Source organism: Amphiprion ocellaris, chromosome 10 (genome assembly GCF_022539595.1).
Source record: "Amphiprion ocellaris isolate individual 3 ecotype Okinawa chromosome 10, ASM2253959v1, whole genome shotgun sequence".
NCBI lineage: Eukaryota > Metazoa > Chordata > Actinopteri > Pomacentridae > Amphiprion > Amphiprion ocellaris.
In genome coordinates, this window is record NC_072775.1 from 21,330,651 (window position 1) to 21,354,688 (window position 24,038).

Here is a 24,038-nt window from a genome sequence, read left to right on the forward strand (position 1 = left end):
ATGACTTTCCTGACTTGTTCAAGATAGTGATTTGCTTATTCAGATCTGACTTTCCCAACCTAACCTTTAAAATGTTTACCTATTAGCTAGAAAGCAGAACAAACCTTTAAAACTGTCACTCAGGCACTTTAGCGATCCTAGAAGTGGTGTGCTACAACTGTGGTCTTGAAACTGCAGCCTCCTCAGCTTATATTACAAGATATATATTGATCAATAGTATTCAGCTTGTTCAGTCTCCCTCATGTGGTCTCAGAAAGAATAATCGTCAGTGCGCTTATAATGATGGCATCATCAGTAGTTGACCTGCAGTGACAGTGATTTAACTTTTTCTGATTTGTCGTCCCCGCCTTCCCGGGATCTTTCTGCATGGAGTTTGCGCGTTCTATGTTTTGTCCGGGTACTCTGGCTTCCTCCCACAGTCTCAAAACATGATTAGGTTAACTGGTAACTCTAAACTGTCCGTAGGTGTGAATGTGAAGATTAAGCAGTGTACAGATAATGGATGGATCAATGATTTACTTGTTTAATGGAACAATACATATTTGCTTCGATGACATGTTAAATTGTAGAATCCTATTCAGTGAAGTGCTTCACTACTGTCAGTTACACAGCAATATCAATCAAAAGTTAAACCTCAAATTACACACAAGCTATGCACAACTAAACAGGGCTTAAAGCAGCAAAATATCAGTGTGTATTTGGTTAAACAAGGTTGTGTTTCGTTGCTTGAAATCAAGTTTTCAAATGAAAGAAGAAAACTGTGTTATCTTTTCTTCCAATATTATACAGCATTATTTTAATATAGCCCTCCTGTTATCTTAAACCACTCATCTTGTGAGTGAAACATTCTCCTTTGGCCTTTAGACGGTATAATGAATACAGAGGCGAGGATGAAGATTTTGGTGTAGGCTTGTGTTTGACATAAGAATGAAAACTGAGGTTAAAAAGGATGTGTTTTCGACAATTTGTTTGCAAGTATTGGACAAACTGATTTCCATACAAGAGATATTAAGTAAAGTGAAATGTGTTTTGAAAAAAAAGTGCATTTTGCGACATAAAACACCTTTAGTCAGCAGTGAATGCATGTAGTATAAAGAAAGCCCAGAGTGCTGTTAGAGTATTGAAACAAATGTTAAAGGTCAAAGAAAATGATTTCTCTTATTAAAAAGTTTAAAAGGATCTGAAAACTCTCTCCAAAATAATGAGATGAAACATAGACTGTTACATTTATTTTGACTCTACAAAATGATCTTCTAGTGAATCATCATGCAAATGGGTCTATTTCAGCATATTCTCCCTGTCAAGTACAGCCTGCAGGAATGGAATATTTTAACCAGTTATACATGTACTCAGATTTTATAAGCAGCATCCTTTTTCTTCAGTTGTACCTTCTTGATTTAAGCTTAGTATTCACATAATTCAGCTATCTTATAAACTCAGAAATTCACAGACCTACAATATATACATCCCTCAAAAATTAAACAAGACGGGCAACAGACAAAGCCATATTTTTTGCACCAAAACTGACACAGGTCTCTGAATTAATTTCTTAAGTTCCAGTTTGGTTTTGTTTTCTGACACAAAACAGTGCCTTGTGAGTAAGGTCCCCGAATGTCCAAATGTGATAGATGAAAAGGCTGAAGTGCGTCATCACAGAGACGCCCAGAGCCACCGTAGAGAAGGCACTTATCAGTGACAGATGAATTCTCATTGGCTGATACTTTTTGTTGTTGTTGGCAAGCTCCTCCTTTTGTGAAGGGACGGGAAACAGATGTGGCAATTTAAGAGTACTGCTGGGTGAATTTCTGATGGAACTCCTTGACTTTGTCCAGCAGGATCTTCAGCTTGTCTGACGGTGGCAAGATGGTCATTCTAGGCAGGAGAGGGGAAGAAAAAGGAAAGACAAAAATTAACTTGAGTGATGTAAAAAAAGAAAAAAACAAAAACAGCAGATGTCTCAGTTTAAAGATTCATTTGGATTTAGGAACAAACTATATTTAAAGCACCCAGCTTAGGCTAAAACTATAGCAATCTAATACAACTGTAATAAAATAAAGCCAACCTTTCTTATCACTGACAAAGAGTTTTTTGTTTAATCAAGTACTCAGTTGACAGATTGTTGTCCTATCACTGCAACCATTAATTGCAGTCTCAGAAGCGATATTTACCTGAAGTGGTAGGTTCCATCTTTCTGGCCAAAACCGCTTCCAGGTACAAGGCAGATTCCTGTTTCCTCCAGCATCTTCATGCAGTAAAACATATCTGGCTGCTGTCCTTTTTCCTAACAGAGAAGATAAGCAACATTATATGTATGAAGCTCAATATTCTGGTGGCATGAGTATTTGATCAGGCAATGAGCGACTACTGTTCAAAAGTTTGGCACCCCTTAGAAATGTCCTTATTTTTGAAAGAAAAGCAGTTTTTTTCAATTAAGATAAAATTAAATTGATCAGAAATACAGTCTAGACATTGTTAATGTGGTAAATGACTATTCTAACTAGAAAGGGCTGATTTTTAATGGAATATCTACATAGGGGTACAGAGGAACATTTCCAGCAACCATCACTCCTGAATGAAATTGTCTTGGTGACACCAAACTTTTGAACGCTAGAGTGTTAAAAAAAAAAAAAAAAAAGTATGTGTGTATATATATATATATATATATATATATATATATATATATATATATATATATACACACATATATATACATATACATATATATATATATATATATATATATATATATATATATATATATATATATATATATATATATATATATATATATATATATATATATATATATGATTTTCAAAAACTGTGACAGTGGAGCTTTTATATTAGAAGTCCTATATGTGTGTTTTTGCCACATTGCTCTACTTCATTATTGGCCTTGGTCTGCATTCTGTTTTTGATTTGGCAAAACAAATTTAGTAGAAAGGATTTTCAATTGAAATAAAATCCATTTAAAAGCTGGACCAAATTAAGGTGAAACTGCTCAATTGAGCATCTCTTTGTAACAAACAGTTCATTCCTGCACTTAGACAATGGAAACGAATCGTACTTTATTATACAGTGCTACAATCCTGAAAAAACTTCTTGAAACCTCTTCAATTTGTTTTTTTACTTAATAATTTCATTCTGCTGTTTCATGGCAACAATTTCCATTTTGTTCATGCTTTCTGTAGTTATTGTAGCACAGATGCCCTCATAGTGTGCTTGGTGCCAAGCAACATATGAACACAATTATTTCAGGAGTATAAAAGACAAGTGGGATTGATGTCAGTATAACGGTAACAGATGAATACTGATTTGGGGGCAAGTACATCGGGTATAAATCTAATTTCCTCCGTATCATGAGATCTCATAAAAAACTTTTAGTATTTTATATAAGTGTCTCAATTTTAAAAGTAGTTGAATATTAATAACGACATAAATTCGACAGACAGCATAGCAGCTCCGTTTAAAGTGCCAATAGCAATGCTGATGTAAAGAAACTACCTTAGTGTGTGTGTTTTGGGGTAATACTACAAGTGTGTGATCAAGACGGTGAGTAGAGTCACTGGGATTGATCAGGTGTCAGTAGGTCAGCTTTACTCTGACCTTATCCCCTGTAAGGCTAATCGGATTCTCAGTGGCTCGGCTCATCCGCAGTGTGTGAAATTCCTACAGAGCAGTCAGCCATGGGACAGAATTGAAAGTACAAGCTATTGGAAATCATTTGTTCTCTTTAGCAAACAGGGAGGTGGATGCACAATGTACTGCACTTGTTTAAAGAGCTATTTAGACCAACATAGTGTTATAGTCCCTATGTTGTATTTAACGTCATCCCTAATTTGACTTTGTACAGTGGAGTATGATTACTAGTGAATCTCAAGCTGTTGAGGCCATAAAGAGGAATAATAGCTGAAATAATAAGTGGAAGAAATCACAAGTATTAGATTAGAGAGTGTATTTCTCTCTGTAATTCTTTTACAACTGCGTCACTCATTTTATTTCTCTCTTTTTTTCTGCTCCTGATCAGTGTATTTACCTTGAAACAACAATGTATTGAAACTTGAATCACTGAAGCATTTCAAAATTCTGAACTGACCGTGGCCTCTTTGACAGCCTTTTCAGGGATGGTTATGCGAGGAAAGGAGTACATGGCACCCTGCACAGGATTGCAGCTGATGCCTTGAACAGTATTGAGAACCTGCTCTGTAAGTTTGGCCTTCTCTGCTAAGGCACTTAATGTGGCTGTGCGTTCCTGGAAGTGGGAGAGGAAGAGAGAGAGAATAAAAAACAGATGAAAAATGTAAGTCAACAAGAGGGATGTCACTGGAATCAGGAAACACCCACAACAATTGTGATGCAGGGGTTGACTATAGTGGAATAATTTATCTTGTGCTGTACTGTCAAGCTCAAACACAGAATCTAAAGCAGCGTCACAAATAAGTAGTTCAGCTAAAGGTTTTGTGCCTGAAGCTAAAGTCGTCTTCGGTCTTATGTTACTGGAAGAACCTGTCTGGCCTTTTCTAAAAAAGCCTTTCTGTTTGAATTCCTCCTGATTTCTCTGAGCTCCACAAGACTGATGACAGGCCACACCTACACTGTACATTACAATAAGATTAAACAGAGATCATACCAATATTGTCTTTACACACAAGACACTTCCAGACCTCCTATATACAGTACATACACTCTACCAAAAGTTGCTCCATGCATACTTTTGGAAGCACTATTGTGATACACTGATCATAAAAATTTGTAATATGATTCAGGTTACTCATTCCAGTTGGACAGTCGTCCTATATACACCACAAGTTACTAAAAGAAATTTAAAATAAACTTGGGAAACAAATGCATTTCTCATAAGGGTACAATGGAGTATAACAGGATATATGCTACCAGTCAAAAGTTTGGACACACCTTCTCATTCACTGCTTTCTATTTATTTGTATTATTTTCTACATTGTAGATAAATACTGAAGATTAACACTTTTTTGTTTACTACATGACTCCAAATGTATTCTTTTAAAGTTTTGATGTCTTCAGTATTAATCTACAATGTAGAAAATATTTAAATAAAAACCATTGAATGAGAAGGTGTGTCCAAACTTTTGACTGGTAGTGTAACAGGTGTTCACTGTATTAGAAACAAAGTGTACAATGTCTCGGCCTTTGTAACTCTCTAACTTCCATAACCCATCGGTGGGTTTGAAATGAACAACAAAACTAAACATACAACATTTATCAGGGCAAGAAACTGCAATGCACTGATCTTGTATTAAGTATCTTGCATTGATAATGTATATTGATGCTGGTGAAGAAGAGATGCTGCTTTAATACTGTAGTGGTGTATTATGGATAATTTGTCACACCACCACTATAAATAATGAGACTGTAGATTGTACTGCAGACTGTGTACCTTGATAAAGTTGTCGTAGGAAGGCTCCCCAGGCTGTGGGGGGTTGACTACAAGGTCCATTAGAGCCTGTCCAGGAACAGGAGGGCACAGGCGGACTGACACCAGCTTGGTCAGCTGGGCCTTCACCTCATCGTCCATGTTGATGAGCTCCATGTAGCCTCCACGGAAACCGCACCTGAGAGAGAGGGACATGGACGTGGAAGAGTCAAGAGAAAAGAAGTACAGCAAAGCAAAAAACAAATGAGGCAAAAACAAAGACAGAAACACAAGATAATACTTGTATTTACTCTTTCTCTCTAGGAGCTCAATTCTGATCAAATTTCCACTTCCAAACATTTAAGCAAGTTACAAAAACCACAAAATTTTAGTCTACACTGTTTTGACAAGGTCTAATGGATCCATCCACAGCATGGAAATGAGATGACTTACTCTCCCATATAACACTTTGAGGTGGAGTGGAAGGATGCCAGTTCCACCGTATCTGAGTACTCAGGCCCCATCTCAAACAGAACCTTCTTAAAAGAGTGGAACTGGCAACCGTCAGCATACACATTATCCTGGTACACCTGAGGGATGGGGATAGAGAGACAGATATTACAGGGTGAACAAGATCATAAAACAGGTAAATCTTTTAAGGGATGCAGAGACATTACCTCATCAGCCATGAGGAAGAGACGTTCCTTAGCTGCAAATTGGATTACATCCTCAATGCATTTTCTGCTCTGAACCTGACCTGTGAAAAAGAGGGAGGCTCAGTACAGAGCAGTGATCAGACAGTTGTATTGTTTTGCTGCCATCTGGTGGCTTTTCTTTGAGTAGTACATGAAATGTATGATTACAGAACTACTTGGGAATAAATGATATCTTCCACAGAAAGTGTTTAAAATAAATCATTTATCGTCAGGTTGTCATGGAGATCCTTGTGGTTGAGGACATACACTATACAGCCACAACAACCCCCTGTTTGACCTTCTAGCTGGGAACAGACGCTCACGGTCACCCAGACAATTTCATGTTTTCTATGAAAACTCACACTTTTATTCATGTGCTAACATAATTGCACAAGGGTTTTCTAATCATCAATTAGCCTTTCAACACCATTAGCTAACATAATGTAACATTAGAACACAGGAGTGATGGTTGCTGGAAATGTTCCTCTGTACCCCTATGGAGATATTCCATTAAAAATCAGCCGTTTCCAGCTAGAACAATGTCTAGACTGTATTTCTGATTAATTTAATGTTATTTTCATTGAAAAAAAAACATTTTCTTCCAAAGTGACCAAAAACTTTTGAACGGTAGTGTATATTGCATGGTATACCCCTGCTCTCCCCATGTTTCCTGGATCCATCTCTGTTAACTAGCTCATGAAGGTGTAATACACCCAAAAGAATTTAAAATAAGCAAGTCATAAGACTAACTGGGAATGCAGCTGTCAAAATCCACAAAGTTCAGAGCTTTCATATCTACTGGCCACTTCAACAGACTGAGTTTAGTCAGTTGTCCGGGACGCAGCTCAGTTATCACCACATCATGACAGCTAACAACCATTCTTGGGTCCTGTAATGACAACTGAGTATGGGTCGACCAACTATCTGTTTGGCCTATTATTGGATCCGATATTTACCATTTCTCAATTACCGGTATTGTCATTTATCTTCTTCTTTTCAATATATACATTTTAAAATGCACTAATGTGGTTCTGATGCAGCTGCCTCTCTCTGCCTTTAGTCATCACTCTGTGGTTTTAAGCACTGCCTCATCCACAGGGCTAACGACACTAAAGGATAAAAGTTGAGAAGTTCTGTTTTAATTCAACACAACAAAACTATGAATAAGCCAAGGTAGTTTGATTAAGTTTTGTGTTGGAGTTTGTGTTGTTTTTTTGATTTTGAAACCAACATTTTTATTTTTATTACAGAAGTATGTCTGGTATCAGTCCCTTTGATTACTAATAGGACACATCGATATCAACCCTGATAAAATAATGTCTGTCGGCCTCTACAAATGAATCTTCTTCAACACAACCAAACAAACTCCAGGCTCTGAGAAAGAGCAGCAGCATGTAATTTAGGTGCACCTAAAAGTGTTCACTGCACCTTTTGTCATCATAATAATAAGTGTAACAAGTGGGCTTCTGAGCTACGCAATCAGCTGCACACTCCAGCTCCTCTCCCACAGGAGAGCAGTACAAAGGGGCCAAGAATGCGCTTGGACAATGTGTGCAGAGCCAACAGCAGAGACTAGTGGTAGCTTTATCGCTGACTGGTCAACAGTGCATTCATAATTACTGGGGGCTCCTGGCCTACCCCTACCAGATGACACAATCTGCTGACCCCTCCCCAGAGCAAGAGTGACCCGATGCCTCACATGATTTTGTTCAGACACGGTATCGGCATCAACAGTGCACATCGTAACTGCAGGAAACACCCAGAGCAATCCAAGTTAGCAAAGAAAGTAAGCACCATTACTAGAGGGAAATAAATACCGATAAAATGCATAAAATACGTTACTTCATTATTGTCACTAATATTAAATGGCTTCGCTAAATCATTATGAACAAATGTCATTAATATACATTACCGTTCAAAAGTTTGGGGTCACCCGGGCAATTTCATGTTTTCCATGAAAACTCGCACTTTTATTCATGTGCTAACATAATTGCACAAGAGTTTTCTAGTCATCAATTAGCCTTTCAACACCATTAGCTAACACAATGTAGCATTAGAACACAGGAGTGATGGTTGCTGGAAATGTTCCTCTGTACCCCTATGTAGATATTCCATTAAAAATCATCCATTTTCAGCTAGAATAGTCATTTAAAACATGAACATTGTCTAGACTGTATTTCTGATTAATTCAATGATGTCGTCATTGAAAAAAACTGCTTTTCTTTCAAATCAAGCACATTTCTAAGTGACTCCAAGCTTTTGAATGGTGTTGTATGCAGTATTGCAATTGTACAGAGAAAAACATGAGACTAAACCAGAACACCACACTGTGGTGACTCAATCTTAGGTGCCAGCCACAAGTAATGGCCATACCAGGTATCATTAAAAAAAAAAAATTTACCAGTGGGGTTTCCAGGATTGATGATGCACAGAGCTCGGGGGTTGCAGTACTGTCTGGCCTCATCCAAGGCGCGCTGCAGCTCAGGGATGTCCAGACTCCAGCACTTTTCCTCATTAAGGTAATAGTTGATCTGCACAGCGCCCAGTTCAGCCAGTGCAGCGGAATACAGCGGGTACTGAGGTATAGAGATCATGACGCCTGTACGGCTCGCACCTTCACCACAAACCAGCAGCTTCAGCATCGTCTGAGAGAGCAGGAGGACAAGGAGGTTAAGAAAAGACATGAGACATATGTCAGTTCAAACATGTTACCTACTGTGTATACACGTAATTGTATTTTAGAATTACATGCAAGCTTTATCTGCATTTTACTTAACATGTACACATGCACTACCAGTCAAAAGTTTGGACACACCTTCTCACTCAGTGCTTTTTATTTATTTGTTTTGTTTTCTCCATTGTAGATTAATACTGAAGATTAACACCTTTTTGTTTATAACATAATTCCATATGTCTTCTTTTATAGCTTTGATGTCTTCAGTATTAATCTACAATGTAGAAAATATTTAGATAAAAACCATTTAATAAGAAGGTGTGTCCAAACTTTTGAGTGGTAGTGGATATGTAATATGCTATATACAATAAAAGCTGTACTGCCTCTGTAGTATGTAACAAAGCTTTCAACAAAAAGTCTTTTTAAACAACCCATCATACAGGTTAGGTTAGGACCACCAACAGGATTTTTCAGCAGATAGTAAATGACAAAACATTACTACTGAACAAAATGCTTTTAGAATTTTTGTCTTTTTATGAGTCTACAAACTTTCCCAATGAAACAATCTGAAACAGAATAATCACTGTTAAAGTCATGAACACATTAGTCATAGAGTTATTAGAAAGTAATACTGTCTAACAAGCAAAAATATGCGGGCCTCTCTGATCTAATTTTAGCACATGCTTAGAGCTTGTTGAGCTTGAACACTTAATTATTTTCACCTACATTTTCTTCCCTGCTAGCTGTAGCTTGTACAATGTTTCACAGAAAAGACATTACAATATCAGGTAACATCTTTCATTGTTACTGGAATGCAACATATTCCTTATTTGTTTTTTTTTGGAAAACAAGCATGGATGATTACAAGTACAACAGAGGTACAAAGTCAAAATGAGAGAGGTGTTGTACCACAATGCCGTCGCTGGCCCCTGTGGTGAGGTAAATGTCATCTGGGTCACAGGGCACACCGCCATCCCGTCGCTCAATATAACGGGCAACATCCTCACGCACAGAGTCTATGCCTTGACTGGCACTGTAGGCACCTGAGGGAGATTCATATAGGGACAATACACGCTGTTATGGCAACTGACCGCTTTAACACAACAAATCACCACCAGAGAGCTTATAAAACACTAAGTGGGTGTATAAAGATACTCAAGGTGATAATTAACTAGCACGGTTATATAAAGCTTATTCTGTTTGCACAAGAAAGACGTCACACTCATACAGACCCATACTGTGCCCTCCACAGGACTGCAGAATGCGGCAGGCTCTACTTTTAGCATCCTCTGGGAATGTGTTGTCACTCAACAATTCAGGGTAGGAGCAGAGGGCCAAGACCTAGATGCGTGAGCATAACGGGGTAATATCAAGCACGCATTACTACATAAGACAGGAAACTTACTGACAGCGGCTTATTCAAAGAGGAAGACATCAGTTTTGTATAGTTTGAGAAGTGAGAAAAAAGTTGCTATATTTAGATGAGAAGCTGGGGGAAGGGCATTAGGAACAGACCTGTCGGAAGAAAGTGATTGGTTGCTGGCCCATAGCGTGTGCGTCACCGATGTTGGCCTTTATGACCTCAGCAAAGGGCTTCTTCATTCCCTGCCAAACATAAACACAACATACAGAAAGGTTTGATGAGCACAGGAAAGTGTGAAGGTTGACACTTGCACAAATGAAATAATGCCATCTTTTCTGAAAGTGACAGCCTGAAATGTATTGCAGATTAACAAACCTAAATCAGTTTGTCAAAAATAAGGTTGGTTTGACAACCTTGACACCATATGCAAACACATACATAACGAACATTAAGCATGCCTGCCAAGAGGATGAGAGCCCAGCAGCTGCAGAGCACACATCCGGCGAGTTGTTTACTCATAACTACCTGTGTGGATATATTGTAATTTCTGTTGGTTGGACTGAACCAATGACTTCCTTGCAGCTGGAATGTAAAAATAAATAAAGAAAAAGATAGAAATGTCCACTGTTTGCTTTACACTCCTTTGGATCCTTTCTGTATCTGGTAGTAAATGTTATCCTGTCCTGGACTAAAATTTGACAGAACTTATCATGTGATGGAACAGATTTTATGCTACTTTGATTGATGCTGCTTGATTGCACGCACCGCTGCATTAGCTAATCCTATTCAGCACATTATGAAATTTCGTAGTTTTAGAAAAACTCTGACATAATTCACTCAGTCAGTAGTTATTACAGAAGCTTGGTGTCTGGGAGCGGTTTCCTGTTTTGTTTCAACACACAAGTATATACACATGTAACAACGTGCCAACAAAGGCAAACATAAACAATGCTTGCAAATATTGTAATGTAGCTTTCTAACCCCCTAAAAAAATAAGTCCTGGCAATGTTTTTTGAGGAAGTAAATACATCCACAATATTCATCAGGTGTCAAGGACCACATATTGTGTTTTGGAGAGAAAAACACTGAATAAAACATAGTTTCATTTGCAAAAATAAATGTAATTTCCAGTTTTCTGGTTAAATTTCAGCAGTGAGATTTTCTAAATAAAATATAAATTCCAAAACAAGTAGTAGACAATATGTCACCTGTTACCTGCAGCATTACTGCATCTCCTGCACACACTCAAGTACATTTCAAATCTGACACAAAATACTAGGCGTTAAGTAAATGTTTGTCTATTCTACATAGGGAACTGGATTTATTAGGGAGGTCAGGGAAAAAAACATAAACAATTTGGTAATAATAATTAAAAAAAAAAAAAATAAAAAAAAAAAGCTGTTGTGCCAGGATTGGCCAGCTTGGGCCTTTCTGTTAGGAGGGTGGAGGTTCTCACTGTGCCCTACGCTGGCTTTTTTTTACCCCATATTTTTCCTGGCAGGTTAATTCATGATTCTAAATGGCTGTAGGTGTGAATGTAGGGATGCGTGGTTGTCTCTTTGTGTTTGTACTGTGATGGACTAGTGACTCTCACCCAGTGTTAGCTAGAACAGGCTCCACTCCCCATGACCCTCCACAGAATAAGCAAGAATGTGTCAGTTGATAGTGAGGGCTTACAGTTTTTAGAAAGGCTGAGGTAACATTGTGAGCACAAATAGTGTAGTTTATGAACATCAAGTAACACACTGTGAGACACATACCAGCACCCAGTGAAAGCAGCTAGCTGCCTTTAATACCCTCTCTGAAAGAGGTGGTCAGCTGGAGGAGCTTACTGCTGGAAGCACAACCACGTGAAGCCCTAAATATTTACACAAAACCAACCCCATATAAAAATGGGGCACACAGAATAAATATTTCAGTGAGCACAGATTCCTATAAAAAATTCAATAACATATGCTCAACATAATTACACAAGTCAGCATGCTTCTATCTCTACTCCCCCTTTCTGACATTGGTTTATTCCAGGAGTTCTAGAGCAGGTGAGGGGGTCTGCATCACAGTTTTGCCCCCATGTTCTCCTAATGACACAATCAGGAAGAGGAGAGTACTGTTAATATTCTAACAAGAAAAGCACTCAGAGACCGCAATGCTCCGCCAAGGCTGCTCAGTCGTATGATTTCTGACAGATTAAATCTTTAAAGAATTAGTGGTCCGCGGTGGTCCATTTGTAGTAGGATCGCAATCATGTGATCATCAGCAGGCAGCTGATGTAGTGTTCACTTGTTGTCATAGTTACAGTGATGCTGTGCCGCTAACTCACAATGATACAGAAATCTTAAACAAATCCGTGGATCCAGACTATAAGCCGCATCACTGCCAAATTCTAATCACTCGGTCCTTGTGTCTTTTCTGACCTTCCCTGAAAATTTCATCTACACAAACAAACAGACAAACCAACACTGATCATCACATAACTTATGCATATACTGGCAGGTAATGTTTGTGAAATTGTGGAAAAGACTAGATTCATGTTTACAGCACAATATACTGGTTAGAAATTGTGACCAACATTGATTACAAGTTTCTTTCCTACGTGGGCAGGGTGGCCAGACTCCCTCCGTGTCCTCAGTTACTCTATCGAATCTGACACCACAAAAGAATGTTCCAAAATGGCTGCCCTAACTCAGTAAACAACAACAAAAACATTACGAATACTACCGCAAAATACAAGGTAATGGCACTCTTGGTCTCCATGACAATAAGCACCAGCTTTGATGCAGATAGTATGTGCAAACATAGGCACAAAGTTTGAACCTGAACAAACCACCTTATCACAGCTATACTGCTAACCTTCTGACACATAAACCCAAAGACACACATCACACAGAGGCTCTTAACCTTGTGTGTGTAAATTGAAAAAGAACAGGATGTGCAACATGAAGTAGCAGTAAGGTAAGTGCCAGAAATAAACAGGAGAGTATATTATTAAAATGGAGGTATTCATTTACTGCCTTCTAGCCAATAACATGTCTGAAAGATAATCTGTTGAGCAGCTGAGACCACTGACAGCCATGTGCACAAACAAGCAAGCACACACATGCTGTGAACACCAGATGTTAGGGACAGCATGACGTTGCAGGAAAGCCACATGTGGAACATCAGGCCACTCCAGGCACAAATCAAAACAGCCTGTTTGTTGGGTTTAGCCAATTCAGTTTAGATTTTAGGAAACTTGAGTCTCTAGCTCTCATTGGTCACACAGGAGAGGCGTCTCTCAGGCAGAACCAATAACATTATACTGCGTGAATAACGCCCCTGGGACAGATGAACCACCCATTCAAACAAGCTGACCTCTGCTCCTCTGAACAGACTTAAAAGTGCTGTGCTTTTTTTGTCCTCCATCAGTGATGAAATGGTCTAACAAATGATGCTGAAGATCGGACAGAAGATGCAGAGGATTTTCTGCTTGGGCTTCACAACGAAACATTTAATCGACTATGTGAAACAGACAAACTCAGACATTACACTAAGATAAGAAAATTCACCTTGACTTTATGTTATGTATGTTTCTTTGGTTCACTTGGCTAACTTGTGTTATAATAGGTTATCAGTAGGTTCTCACATCAGTGTGTCTGAAAGGCAAACCAGTACAACTTCTACAGTGGAAAACTTTTTTTTAGATGTTTGTATATTACCTTTCATTCTGGTGGAATATGTGGAAGGCATTTGACAAAATAAATAGCTTTGTGTCTCAGTCCCCATGGCAACTCTCTCAAAGGTCCCCATTCACAATCAGTTAGCTGCTCATTAAGACAAAACAAAGACCACAATGTGATAACTCTATGTGGAGCCTTTATCAGTGCACTTGTCAAGTGGCACAGTAAGTCAGCTCAAAGCCTGTCGTGTTTCTGCCCTCTCTGAACAACACATACTTTGTATTAAGGGGGAAAAACATTAGCAAGGTAATACTTGTAATGTAGGCATCTCAGTTAAAAAATCTAAATGTGTACGAAACAGGAGTAGGGGATGACTGTGTGCCGTCTTTTGTGTGTGTGTAAGTCTTGGACAAAAGACAGAATACCATTGCGACCCGTTTCCCAGAGTAATCCAACACCATCCAAACCACAGTTCGGAAAAGAAGCTTCTCATGAAATGGAGAACAGTATGTGTTTCCAAAACTTCCAACCACATTTTAGAGTTTTAGAAGCACGGTTCACTGCTTCTAAAAAATGTTGAATAAGCTGAGAGGACTGTGAATGATTACTAACGGTTCATTTTCCCCTTCTGGCTGTGTTACTGTAGTTTACAAAAGACTGGCAGTGGGACGGTGTGCTGTTAGTGAACAAAAAATTTCTGTGTACCCCATCCTAGATGGAAATGTGATGAATAGTTACAGTTGCATAAAATATGAGAATCCCCTTGTGTCTCCCCTGAAAATGCTCCTATCCCTCAATATCTTTACCGGTTTTTACTAGCTGAATCCAACTGCAATTTCTTCTGCTTTTTGAGCATCTACATATCAATTCAGTAGCACTTGATGAAACCCGTGTGCAGCTGAGAAGAAAATAAATGAAGTGGAAGAGAATAGAATAAATCTAATATAGAGAGTGAGATCAGCTGTGGATATGCGTCAGTCAGAGTAAACAGAACATAAAATCTTTGGGGCCAGTGAACCATCTGGTTAAAAGGTTACCACTGTCATTACTGCCACTGCTGGTCCACGTTGCCAAGTCTTTCACCTGTGCAAGAACCTGTTCACATACTCATCCTTTCTAAGCAAAGCACTGAAGAGTGGACAGTTTACACACCAGACTGCACTCGGTACACTAACAGCTGGTTGCCACATCACCATAAACAGCATAAGAGGAAGAGATTGAGCAGCGCTTTGAAAAAAGAGAAATTCACAAATGGTCAATATTTGTAGTGCCAATATAGTGGAAATAAGCTTTAAAGGCATGGATTAAAACATTTAGATTATTCAATTCAATTTTGCATTTAAAGTACTGGATACAAAAGCTGAGAGCTGTATTTTAATATTCCTGTAAATGTCCTGACTCTAAAGTGGACAATTAACTAGAAAGGCTACAGTCTTTGCTTGACGTCACTGGGTGGTCAGACAGTGAAATATAGAAAAACAGCCTCTGGTCGATGGACTTTCACCTCTCGGTCAGGATCTTTCCATGAGCAGAAGCAGGAAGAGGTCAAAAACAAATAAAGAGCAGCTTAAAAACATGTTACAAATTAAAAGTGAGCATTAGAGCGGAGCGGCCGCTGGATTACACTGGAATACAACCTGTCTAACATGATCATTCTCAGGAATTAGTAACTTAGTGATGGACTTTGATAAGAGGATAACACAATTTGATGAGAGGCTTTTGTGGAATGCTGAATGGTAAGAACATTACCACCTTCTCATTGGAAAAACTATTAAAAAACTGACTTTATTATTTGACAAATAAAGAAAAAAGTTTCCATCATCAGGAAATAAGCCCCCTTTAGCTGAATGATATACACTAGTGTTTAAAAGTTTGGCATCACACAATTGGAACACAGGAGTGATGGATGGTAGAAATGTTCCTCTGTACCTCTATGTAGATATTCCATTAAAAATCAGCCGTTTCCAGCTAGAATAGTCATTTACCACATTAACAATGTCTAGACTGTATTTCTATCTTCATTGTGGGAAAAAAAAGCTTTTCTTTCAAAAATAAGGACATTTCTAAGTGACCTCAAACTTTTGAAAAGTAGTGTATATTTTTATAAAGCCCAGTTAAAATTTAAATTCCCACTAGGGTTAAAATGATATGAGCAGTTTGTCTTGCTTATGTTGGCCTACAACAGACAAGATCAGGTTTTAGTGTGGAAATGCAACACAGACAATTAACACAACCAATACTACACAGATGAAACATGCATGGATGAGAAGTGGGTCTTTACAGGAGATGAGACAGTATGGTCCACCGAGATTTAAGATGGTCCGGACACTCAGATCACACTGCCTGTCGTACAGACCTGAGACAGCTCCCTCTCCAGCTCCACGGCCCGCTGCACGATGGGCCCACGCACGGCGTACTCCACCTTCTTCACCGTGGGGTTGATGGTGTCGATGGTCAGCACCTTGGCCCGGGACATCATTCCATTCTCGGTCATTTTCTCCTTGGGAAGTCCACGCCGCGTCGCACTCAGACTGGACAGGGCTCTGCCGGGAGAGGAGGAGGACAGAGGGGGAGAGGTCAGTGAGCGGACCCCGGGACCGCCGCCGGCTCGCTGCGCTCCACTACTACCGGCTAACAATTCGTTACGTCGCCGGCTTAGAAGCCGGACGTTTCTGGGCGAGAGCAGCTGCATCCGTGTGGCAGACATGATCATAAGACTTTCGCTCAACAGGTTGGTTAACTTCTTATAAAGGCTCCGCAGCGAGCAGCGTCTTGCACCGCGCCGTTTGCTTCACTCGGGAGGCGTGAAATCAAAGCAGTGTAGGTGGAGGCACCGGGTGGGCAGACCTTTGGACCTGTCAGAGGAGATGCAGCTCTAACGGACTTCCTTAAAACTTCAGCTGACTGTGAGGAGCCTGGCTGCCTCCACGCGTTGACAAGGCGGCACTGTGAGTATTTTAGGGGGTGCACAGAGAATACCATCCCTCCCCTTTGTGTGGCTTCATGACCACCGTTATCCAACTCCCCTCCCCGACCTCCGTTATCCCCACGCACCGTCGGGTCAGGCTTGTCCAGTTACCGAACCTAAACAGCTCCACGCTGGTCCGAGACGTGGCTCTGGGTGATATAACGGCGAACAGGGTGCAGCTTCCAGCTTTGCTCCGAGCCTCCAGCACCGCGCCTTTCTCTTTTGTCCTCAGAGCTCCATGCGGTTTGGGAGGAGACTTGGAATGATCTTGCCCAGTCAAGTTTTCTCCTTAGAGATGATGCAACACAATGTGACAACACCTTATTTTGTATTACCTTGTACTATAACTATATTCTGAAAGATTTTACATGAAGCGCACAGTTTTTTTTTTAAAGTCACCCGTCTTAGAATCTCTCTAAAGCAGGGGTGTCAAACTCATTTTAGTTCAAGGGCCACATAAGGCACAGTTTGATCTCAAGTGGGCCTGACCAGTAAAATCATAGCATAATAACGTATCAGTGACAACTACTAATATTTTCCATATGTTTCAGTGCAAAACAGTACATTCTGAAAAGGCTCACGTTTAAGGAACTATATTTTTATGAAACATTATGAACCTGAAATTTCTTAAGAAAAATAAATTCAATTTCAACAATATTGTGCCTCAGTTTGTCATTTACACATTTGCATTGCAACTTACAAATCACAGAAAACATTTAGTCACAAGCACGCGGAACTGAACAAACGGTCTAGTATTTTACTTTATGATCAAAACAGCTTGTCAAGGTCTAGAAATTATGTTAAATTTAGAGTTTTACAAAATTACAATTTGCAGTTGATGTCTTCTCCGTAATTTTTACACTTTGCAAAGTCATCCCAGGGGCCGGATTGGAGCCTCTGGCAGGCCTGTTTAGGCCCACGGGCCATATGTTTGACAGCCCCTGCTCTGGGGGACCTCTGGGGAGGTCAGACCAAGTGACACTGGTTCAAATTTCCCATTTCACTGATTAAACTGGGAGGTCATGTGAGAATGTCCTGTTCCCTGACAGTGTCTCGCCACTCGTTAAAACCTCTACAGTGAATGCAAAATCAGCATGAAACGCAGAGAGTTGGATGATGAACCAGGATTAGAAACTACTTTATGGGAAGTTACTGATCCTCAATGTGACTTCCAGTAAAAGCCTGTCTTCACACTGAAATGTGAGAAAGCAATCGGTTTCTTGAATTTCCCAGTGCTGGTATAAACAATAAAAAACAATGTAAATACAATCACAATGACTACCCATTCAATAATAGTGAGTGTGTTTTGTTAGTAGTCACTGCATGCCACCATTAGTATACCATTATGTGTTCTTAAATATTGTTTTCGTAATTCACATATTGTGTGAGTTATAGAATAAGTCTTGATAGATGTTTTTGCTTTTGTTGCACACAACAGTCTACTTTATCCATAGTGTCCACTAACTGTAAAGAAAAAGTGTTAGATATGTCAAACGTTTTAAGACTGTTACTAGCTTTGACTGGCAAGCCGTTTACATTTAAATAAAGAAATCATTTTGCTTCTTCGTTAGGAAGTGGTTTTGAGGTCTTTTTGCAGTTGCACAGTTGTTAAATTTTGCAATGAAACACTCAGCCCGCAGTGGGCGAACACCGTCATTGTCACATCAGCAGGAAGAAAACATCTGAATAAATCATTCGGTGATACAAAGAACCAGCAATTAACCAACTATATTTAGGAATAAAACAAGAACAACAAAAGAATTCACCTTCTTTTAAGCCAGAGGATACAAAATGTCAAAACAACAAACCACAGGCACTTTTTTATCCCAGTGTACTGTCTTCACATTATGCTCTATTACATTTTAGATTTGTTCGTGACAGTGCAGTCCTAGTGATAATGTTAGTATTCATTAAGTCAAACCAGCTTTCATTACAGTGACAGAAATGTCCTTGAAGTCAGTAGTGATACAATTGTGAAACAGTGGCTTATCTCTTAAAAGGCAAAACAAAGCTCAAAGCACTTTGGTATAACATGTTCACTTGTTTCAGAATTAGAGCAGTAGTTCAGCAAAACCTGTGAGACCTTTAAACGGTGATATTTTTTCTATAGTTCATCTCTTACCAGTGGTCTGGTGATCATTGCCTTGACAGCAGAGAGAAAGATGGAAGCTTGAAAAAAAGGAAAATCTAAAAATAATTAGCGAAATCACATTATAGATGACTTCACACTGTCTCCATGTATGATGAGAAGTTATTATTAGGTCAAAAACTGCAGATTTGCTGTGAAAATAATATGTTATACTGTTTAGTTAAAACCCTGTGGCTGTAATTATATCAGAGAGAGTCTGTGTAGCTACTGTACGCAGCGCAAAGGTGGGCACAGATGGTGGCAGGAGCAGAAAGAGCTGGTGCTGTGGTGTTTGAAGTCCATAACTTTTGCACTCTTCTGTAACTAGATAGCACTGTTGTGGCTGGTGGGAGAATCCAAGGAGAAAGTCTTCAGTGTTGGCTCTCTCAGCTCTCTCCTCTGGGGAGACACATAGCGTCTCCTCCCGTGTGAAGTAGCGTGACATGCTGAAGATATAGACGAGTTTCAGTAGCTCCCAGCAGCGGGCCTTGGAGGGCGAAGGAGAGTCACCAAGTGGGTGATAAGTGGAAGTCCATACGCAAGAGACTGAGCGACGTGTTTCACGGTTAATGAGAAGAAGTGCCAGCACATCCGGCCGCAGGGACACGGATCCTGGTAAGCAGCGCTCTCCAACAGCCAGGCAGTCTCTCAAGGTCTCCACCAGCGGTGACCAGAAACGGCCCACTAGTCCGGTCTGGGCTCTGTGCAGGGTAGGTGTAGGACCACACAGCACACACACATCTGCTCCAGGGAGCAGCTGGAAGCGGAGCAGGCGGTGAGCTACAGTGGGGCTGCCCTGAGGAAGGAAAACTGGGTAATCACAAGAAACTGATGCAGAAGCAGAGAGAGAGCGAATCAAAGCAGAGAGCAGGACAACTTCCTGCGGCGCCAGGCGCCACCACTTCTCGGTTGCTGTAGCGATCCTCCCATGGACAATGAGGCAACCAAACTCACTGTCTGCAGCCTGAGCAAAGCCATCCACAGCCTCCTGAAGAAGAGTAGGGTTTGGGGGCACCAGTGAATCAGCACAGTGTGTGAGGTTTCCCAGGATACCCTCTTGCTTCTCTTCCAGCAGCTGATCGATGAGGCTGAAGCAGGACCGCAAATCCCTCTTCAGCCTCTCTACATTCCTGACATTGACCAGTTCATCCTGTCCCAACACCAGAACCATGCAGTTCCACACATTCTCCAGGAGGCGTTGTAAACGAACCTCCTCCTCTTTGCTGCTGCTTGCACCACTTTGTCCCTCTCCACTCACAGCTATGAGCATCACACTGTCTTGAAAAACTCTCCACACCACCTTCCCCCCACTTTCAGTCTCACAGCAGGACAAAACTACTCCCTGACCACCTCCAAACATGTGAACACCATTCAGGGAGCCGATGACCGAGAAGGGCAGCTGTTTGGAGGCTCCCCTTGTGAAAAGAGGAACCCCGCTGCTGGCTGTGAGGCAGAGGAGCTGTGTTGACCCATCCTGGAGCATCATCATGGGGTTAGCTCTGGCTCTATGTACCGTCAACAAACTCGTCTTTCAGCTGCCGCAGATTATTGGGCCAATCGGCTAATGGGTATCAACGAGCTGATTGTATAAATAGAGCCAGCCAGGCAAAAAAAAGACCGGCTATTACTAGCATCCCACGATTGCATCAGCAAGGGTGAGCCGTTAGCATCACATAAATCATTTCCCTGTATCTCACTGAAGATGGTACGAATCAGACAGAATACCATGCAGCTAACCTAGCTATCACAAGTAGACACATATCGCCGGTTCACTAACCTCTAGCTTTTGTTAGCGAAATGTATTTAACATGCTAGGTTAACAAAAGAAGTTACCGTCGTTTCCACAGTAACGCTGTCCCATGATTCATTCTTCACACTGGCGAGGGCGGTTTCATTCGGCTGGTCGAGCTACAGTTACGAGTTACGAGCTCTGTTGTAACCGCTAGAGGAGCGGGACATGGAGACCGACCTGGGTTCAGTCCCGCAGTTCATGGAAGCGTAGTTAGCTCACAACATGGATCTGACAGGCAGAGCTCACATCTCGCGGGAGAACAACTAAACCGCGGTGAAACGATCGCGAGATGGCGCTCAGTTCTTAATGTTGCTTCCATAGTGCAACACGAAAATAGATTACTGAAAATGTACCCATCAATTAGACTGTGTCCACATATTACTGCAAAGTACACACGCATTAATATACTACTAAAACCTGTAAACCAGAGAACATGTTGTTGCAATTACATTTTGTAATACATTCATTTAAAAAGGGTTATTCACAAGGTTTTTGTTACACTCAGATGTACTGTTACATTATTTTGCCAATTGTTGTTCTGTTACTTTACAGATCAACGTTGTATACACAAAACAAATAATACTCACGCACCTTGCTAGACTGTAAACGAAGCAATAGCACAGAAACCTCAGTTGTGCATTAAAGCATCAACAACAAAACAGAGTAAACTTTAAAACACAAAACATTTACTTATATCATTTGCTAGCCCTTAATGTTTTTTTTTTAGAGATTAAGTGAATGAAAGTAATTTTGCATTGTGGTAGATTTACACTAAAGATTTAAAGAAATTCTTCCTTCACTGGCCATGATCCTTCACAATCAACTGTCAAAACTCAATTGTTGGAGCAGTTGTTAGATATAGAAGGCTACGAGGCCAAAATTAATTTCATTCTTTTTCTCATCCTTTTTCTTTTCTGCTTCTCCTCCCAATTTGTAAAGCTCCTTTCCATGAAAAATGCAAAAAATAAAATTAAAATGGGTATTGGGTATTAACGGCTTCAGAGTAAGGCTTGCTTTTTGTTCTTTGTTTTCAGCAGCACCCATTGGCTTTTAATCCCCTCAGTTTCCTGTATTGTCTTCGATAACTTACCGTCTATTTCAAAATAAATCACTGCCTACTATCTCTGGTCCCAGCCTTGATTCGTTTTCTTTGGTTAATGCTTCTTCATGTGTACCAAAAAAACAAACAAAAAAAAAGCCAATCAAGGCAACCTTGGAGTAGTAAAGAATGTTTTTATTCATTAAATACAAAAAGTCCAGAACAGTGATGACTAAAATAGAATAGAAAAGGCACAATAATTTACTCAAAAATCACACTGTGCCATGAAAAATAAAACTGTCTCCTTTCTTCTATGACCGTGGCTGAAAATAGATGATCTTCTTCCTGACATGACTCCAATGTGTTCTACACTTGAGAGATCCCGTGGCAGTATAATGGCTTGGCATGAGGAGCAGTGTTGAGGTCAACTTTTCCCTGTAGCATTAAAATGAAGGCCTGCAGAATGAATACATAAATAAATGCATAAATAAAACCAGATCTAAAAATGGAAAATTAACTCCTGGGGTTTGAATTTGTTCAATTAGGGTCACAGATATAAAGCAGACACAATGAGTATACAAAAAAAAAGGAAGTGATATCTGACAGGTTTCTTTGGATGTTTGGATATTTTCCCCACTGACAACACTGTGATATTCAAGCTGACCGCGGCATCTGTTTTACTGTGAGGGAAACTAAAAGGAAATCAATATTTACTAGCCATTCAAATTAAATGGTTTTCATACAGTGGACGGGTATCATATCACAGAAAACACCTTTTTTATAACCATGAAAGGAACACCTGTCTTATTCAAAACACATTCAAGAAATTCTAAACTCTACATCAGCTACTTGCCAGATTTTTTCACATAAAATCTTTCAGAAAATTATAGCAATTGCATGTGCTGTTGCATGGGACATACAATGTGTGTAAAAAAAATTACAAATTTGGCACACTTACCAATGAATACAGTGGTTTCACAAGAAGGAGCAGACCTTCTGTGGTCTGAAGGGGTTAGTGCTGGAGGACACACCAGTGAGCAGAGGGTCCTGCAAGGCATTCTGCATGCAAAACTGTTGTAGGTCTGCAGCTGCCTGGGAAACCTGGTGACACAAAAGGAATGGAAATGTACATGAGATCACACAGGTTTCTCTTGTGCAGGAGGGTTAAAGTGACACCCAGCTGGGTTTAATTCCTCAAAAAACTGAATCCTGATGTTCCCACAAACAGTAGGATGCAGTATTTAAGCTGAAATCATTCTAGAAATGAAAAGCTGCTGTCTAAATCTGATAGCTGCTAAACTGGAATTGCAGGCATACTTCAAAAATAGATCATGTTCATTTACATGGAAGTACAACCATAACCTCTGTATACAGTGATGTTAAAAGAAAAAAGTACAGAGTAACGCTTTCAGTTTCTGAATCAGCATAACCCTCCAGAGATCATCTGCACAGTCACCTATTTTATTCTGGCTACTTAGTTTATTTCACCTCAGCAAGTTCCCAAAGTGTAGACTGGTGACCTGTCCAGAGTGTTACCTGTCTTCACCTAAAGTCAAATGGGATAGACTCCAGCCCCCTGCGACCCTAATGAGGATTAAGCTGTGTATAGACAATGGATGGATGGAAGTGTCCCAAGTTGTCCTTTTTTGCTTTATAGCTTTGTTTTACAAAGTAAAATGTGAGCAATAACTTACATGAATTAAATGGAGAAGTGCAGAAATTCGACATATCCACCAGTATAATGCTCATGAAGAAAACAGTTTGACTGTTCGAAGGCAAGTTAGCAAACAACCCAGAGCTACAAGTAATCTTCGGTTAGTAACTTAAACACACAGTAGCAGTAATTAGCTTGAGATATCGACTTTATCTTCTCTTATTGCAATGTTGAGTGATTATTAACTACATTTTTATCACTTTAATACTTCCCCTTCGGTCCAAACAACGCCCTGCCCCGCCTGTTGACTGTCGGCTAACACGCCGCTAGCCTCTGGCAGCAGCTAGCGTTGTTAGCGGATCAGGGAAGCAGTCGAGATTTCTCCGTTATTTGGCAGAAAAACAATAAACCCGCTGATTACCTTCACTCGGTTTATGCTCGCCTCGAAACGGAGCTGCTGTACCACTTTTTTCATGGCTACCAGGTTGGACGACCCCGACATTCTTGGTGTGTTTTTTTGAGTAAAATAACCGCTGGGTTGGTTGGTTAGTGGGAGACTGTCGGCTGGATGCTGAGACAAAAGCAAAGATGATGACATCCGGATTCCGGCTGTTCACACTAGTGAGTGCAGCTCCCAGGAAACACAGCAGTGGGCGCCCACTTACAGAGAATATCAAACG

General features: G+C 40.1%; 3 protein-coding genes across 6 annotated transcripts; all 3 read right to left on the bottom strand.

The window, feature by feature from the left end:
* Positions 1–499: 499 nt before the first annotated feature.
* Positions 500–20,870, bottom strand: gpt (glutamic--pyruvic transaminase). 4 transcript variants are annotated; one of them, XM_023268963.3, is made up of 12 exons: positions 20,707–20,870; positions 16,134–16,320; positions 10,274–10,363; positions 9,991–10,099; positions 9,668–9,801; positions 8,486–8,729; positions 6,067–6,146; positions 5,843–5,979; positions 5,414–5,588; positions 4,097–4,252; positions 2,169–2,281; positions 500–1,872 (listed from the first exon to the last, which is right to left on the bottom strand). In XM_023268963.3, exons 1-12 carry the CDS (start codon positions 20,739–20,741, stop codon positions 1,782–1,784), a joined length of 1,551 nt encoding a protein of 516 aa, XP_023124731.2. In that variant the 5' UTR covers positions 20,742–20,870; the 3' UTR covers positions 500–1,781. The 4 variants fall into 4 exon arrangements, with proteins under 4 accessions (XP_023124731.2, XP_023124732.2, XP_035803463.2 ...); XM_023268964.3 differs by lacking the exon at positions 20,707–20,870 and adding an exon at positions 16,832–16,981; XM_035947570.2 differs by lacking the exon at positions 16,134–16,320 and having other exon boundaries at positions 20,707–20,764.
* On the bottom strand, positions 18,455–20,700 carry fuz (fuzzy planar cell polarity protein). The gene has a single exon (XM_023268965.3). The coding sequence runs from the start codon at positions 20,360–20,362 to the stop codon at positions 19,055–19,057; it is 1,308 nt and encodes a 435-aa protein (XP_023124733.2). The 5' UTR covers positions 20,363–20,700; the 3' UTR covers positions 18,455–19,054.
* A 1,008-nt stretch (positions 20,871–21,878) lies between the features above and the next one.
* On the bottom strand, positions 21,879–23,950 carry gng5 (guanine nucleotide binding protein (G protein), gamma 5). Its single transcript, XM_035947571.2, has 3 exons — positions 23,780–23,950; positions 22,663–22,805; positions 21,879–22,160 (listed from the first exon to the last, which is right to left on the bottom strand). The coding sequence occupies exons 1-2, from the start codon at positions 23,858–23,860 to the stop codon at positions 22,680–22,682; spliced, it is 207 nt and encodes a 68-aa protein (XP_035803464.2). The 5' UTR covers positions 23,861–23,950; the 3' UTR covers positions 21,879–22,160; positions 22,663–22,679.
* Positions 23,951–24,038: the final 88 nt, after the last annotated feature.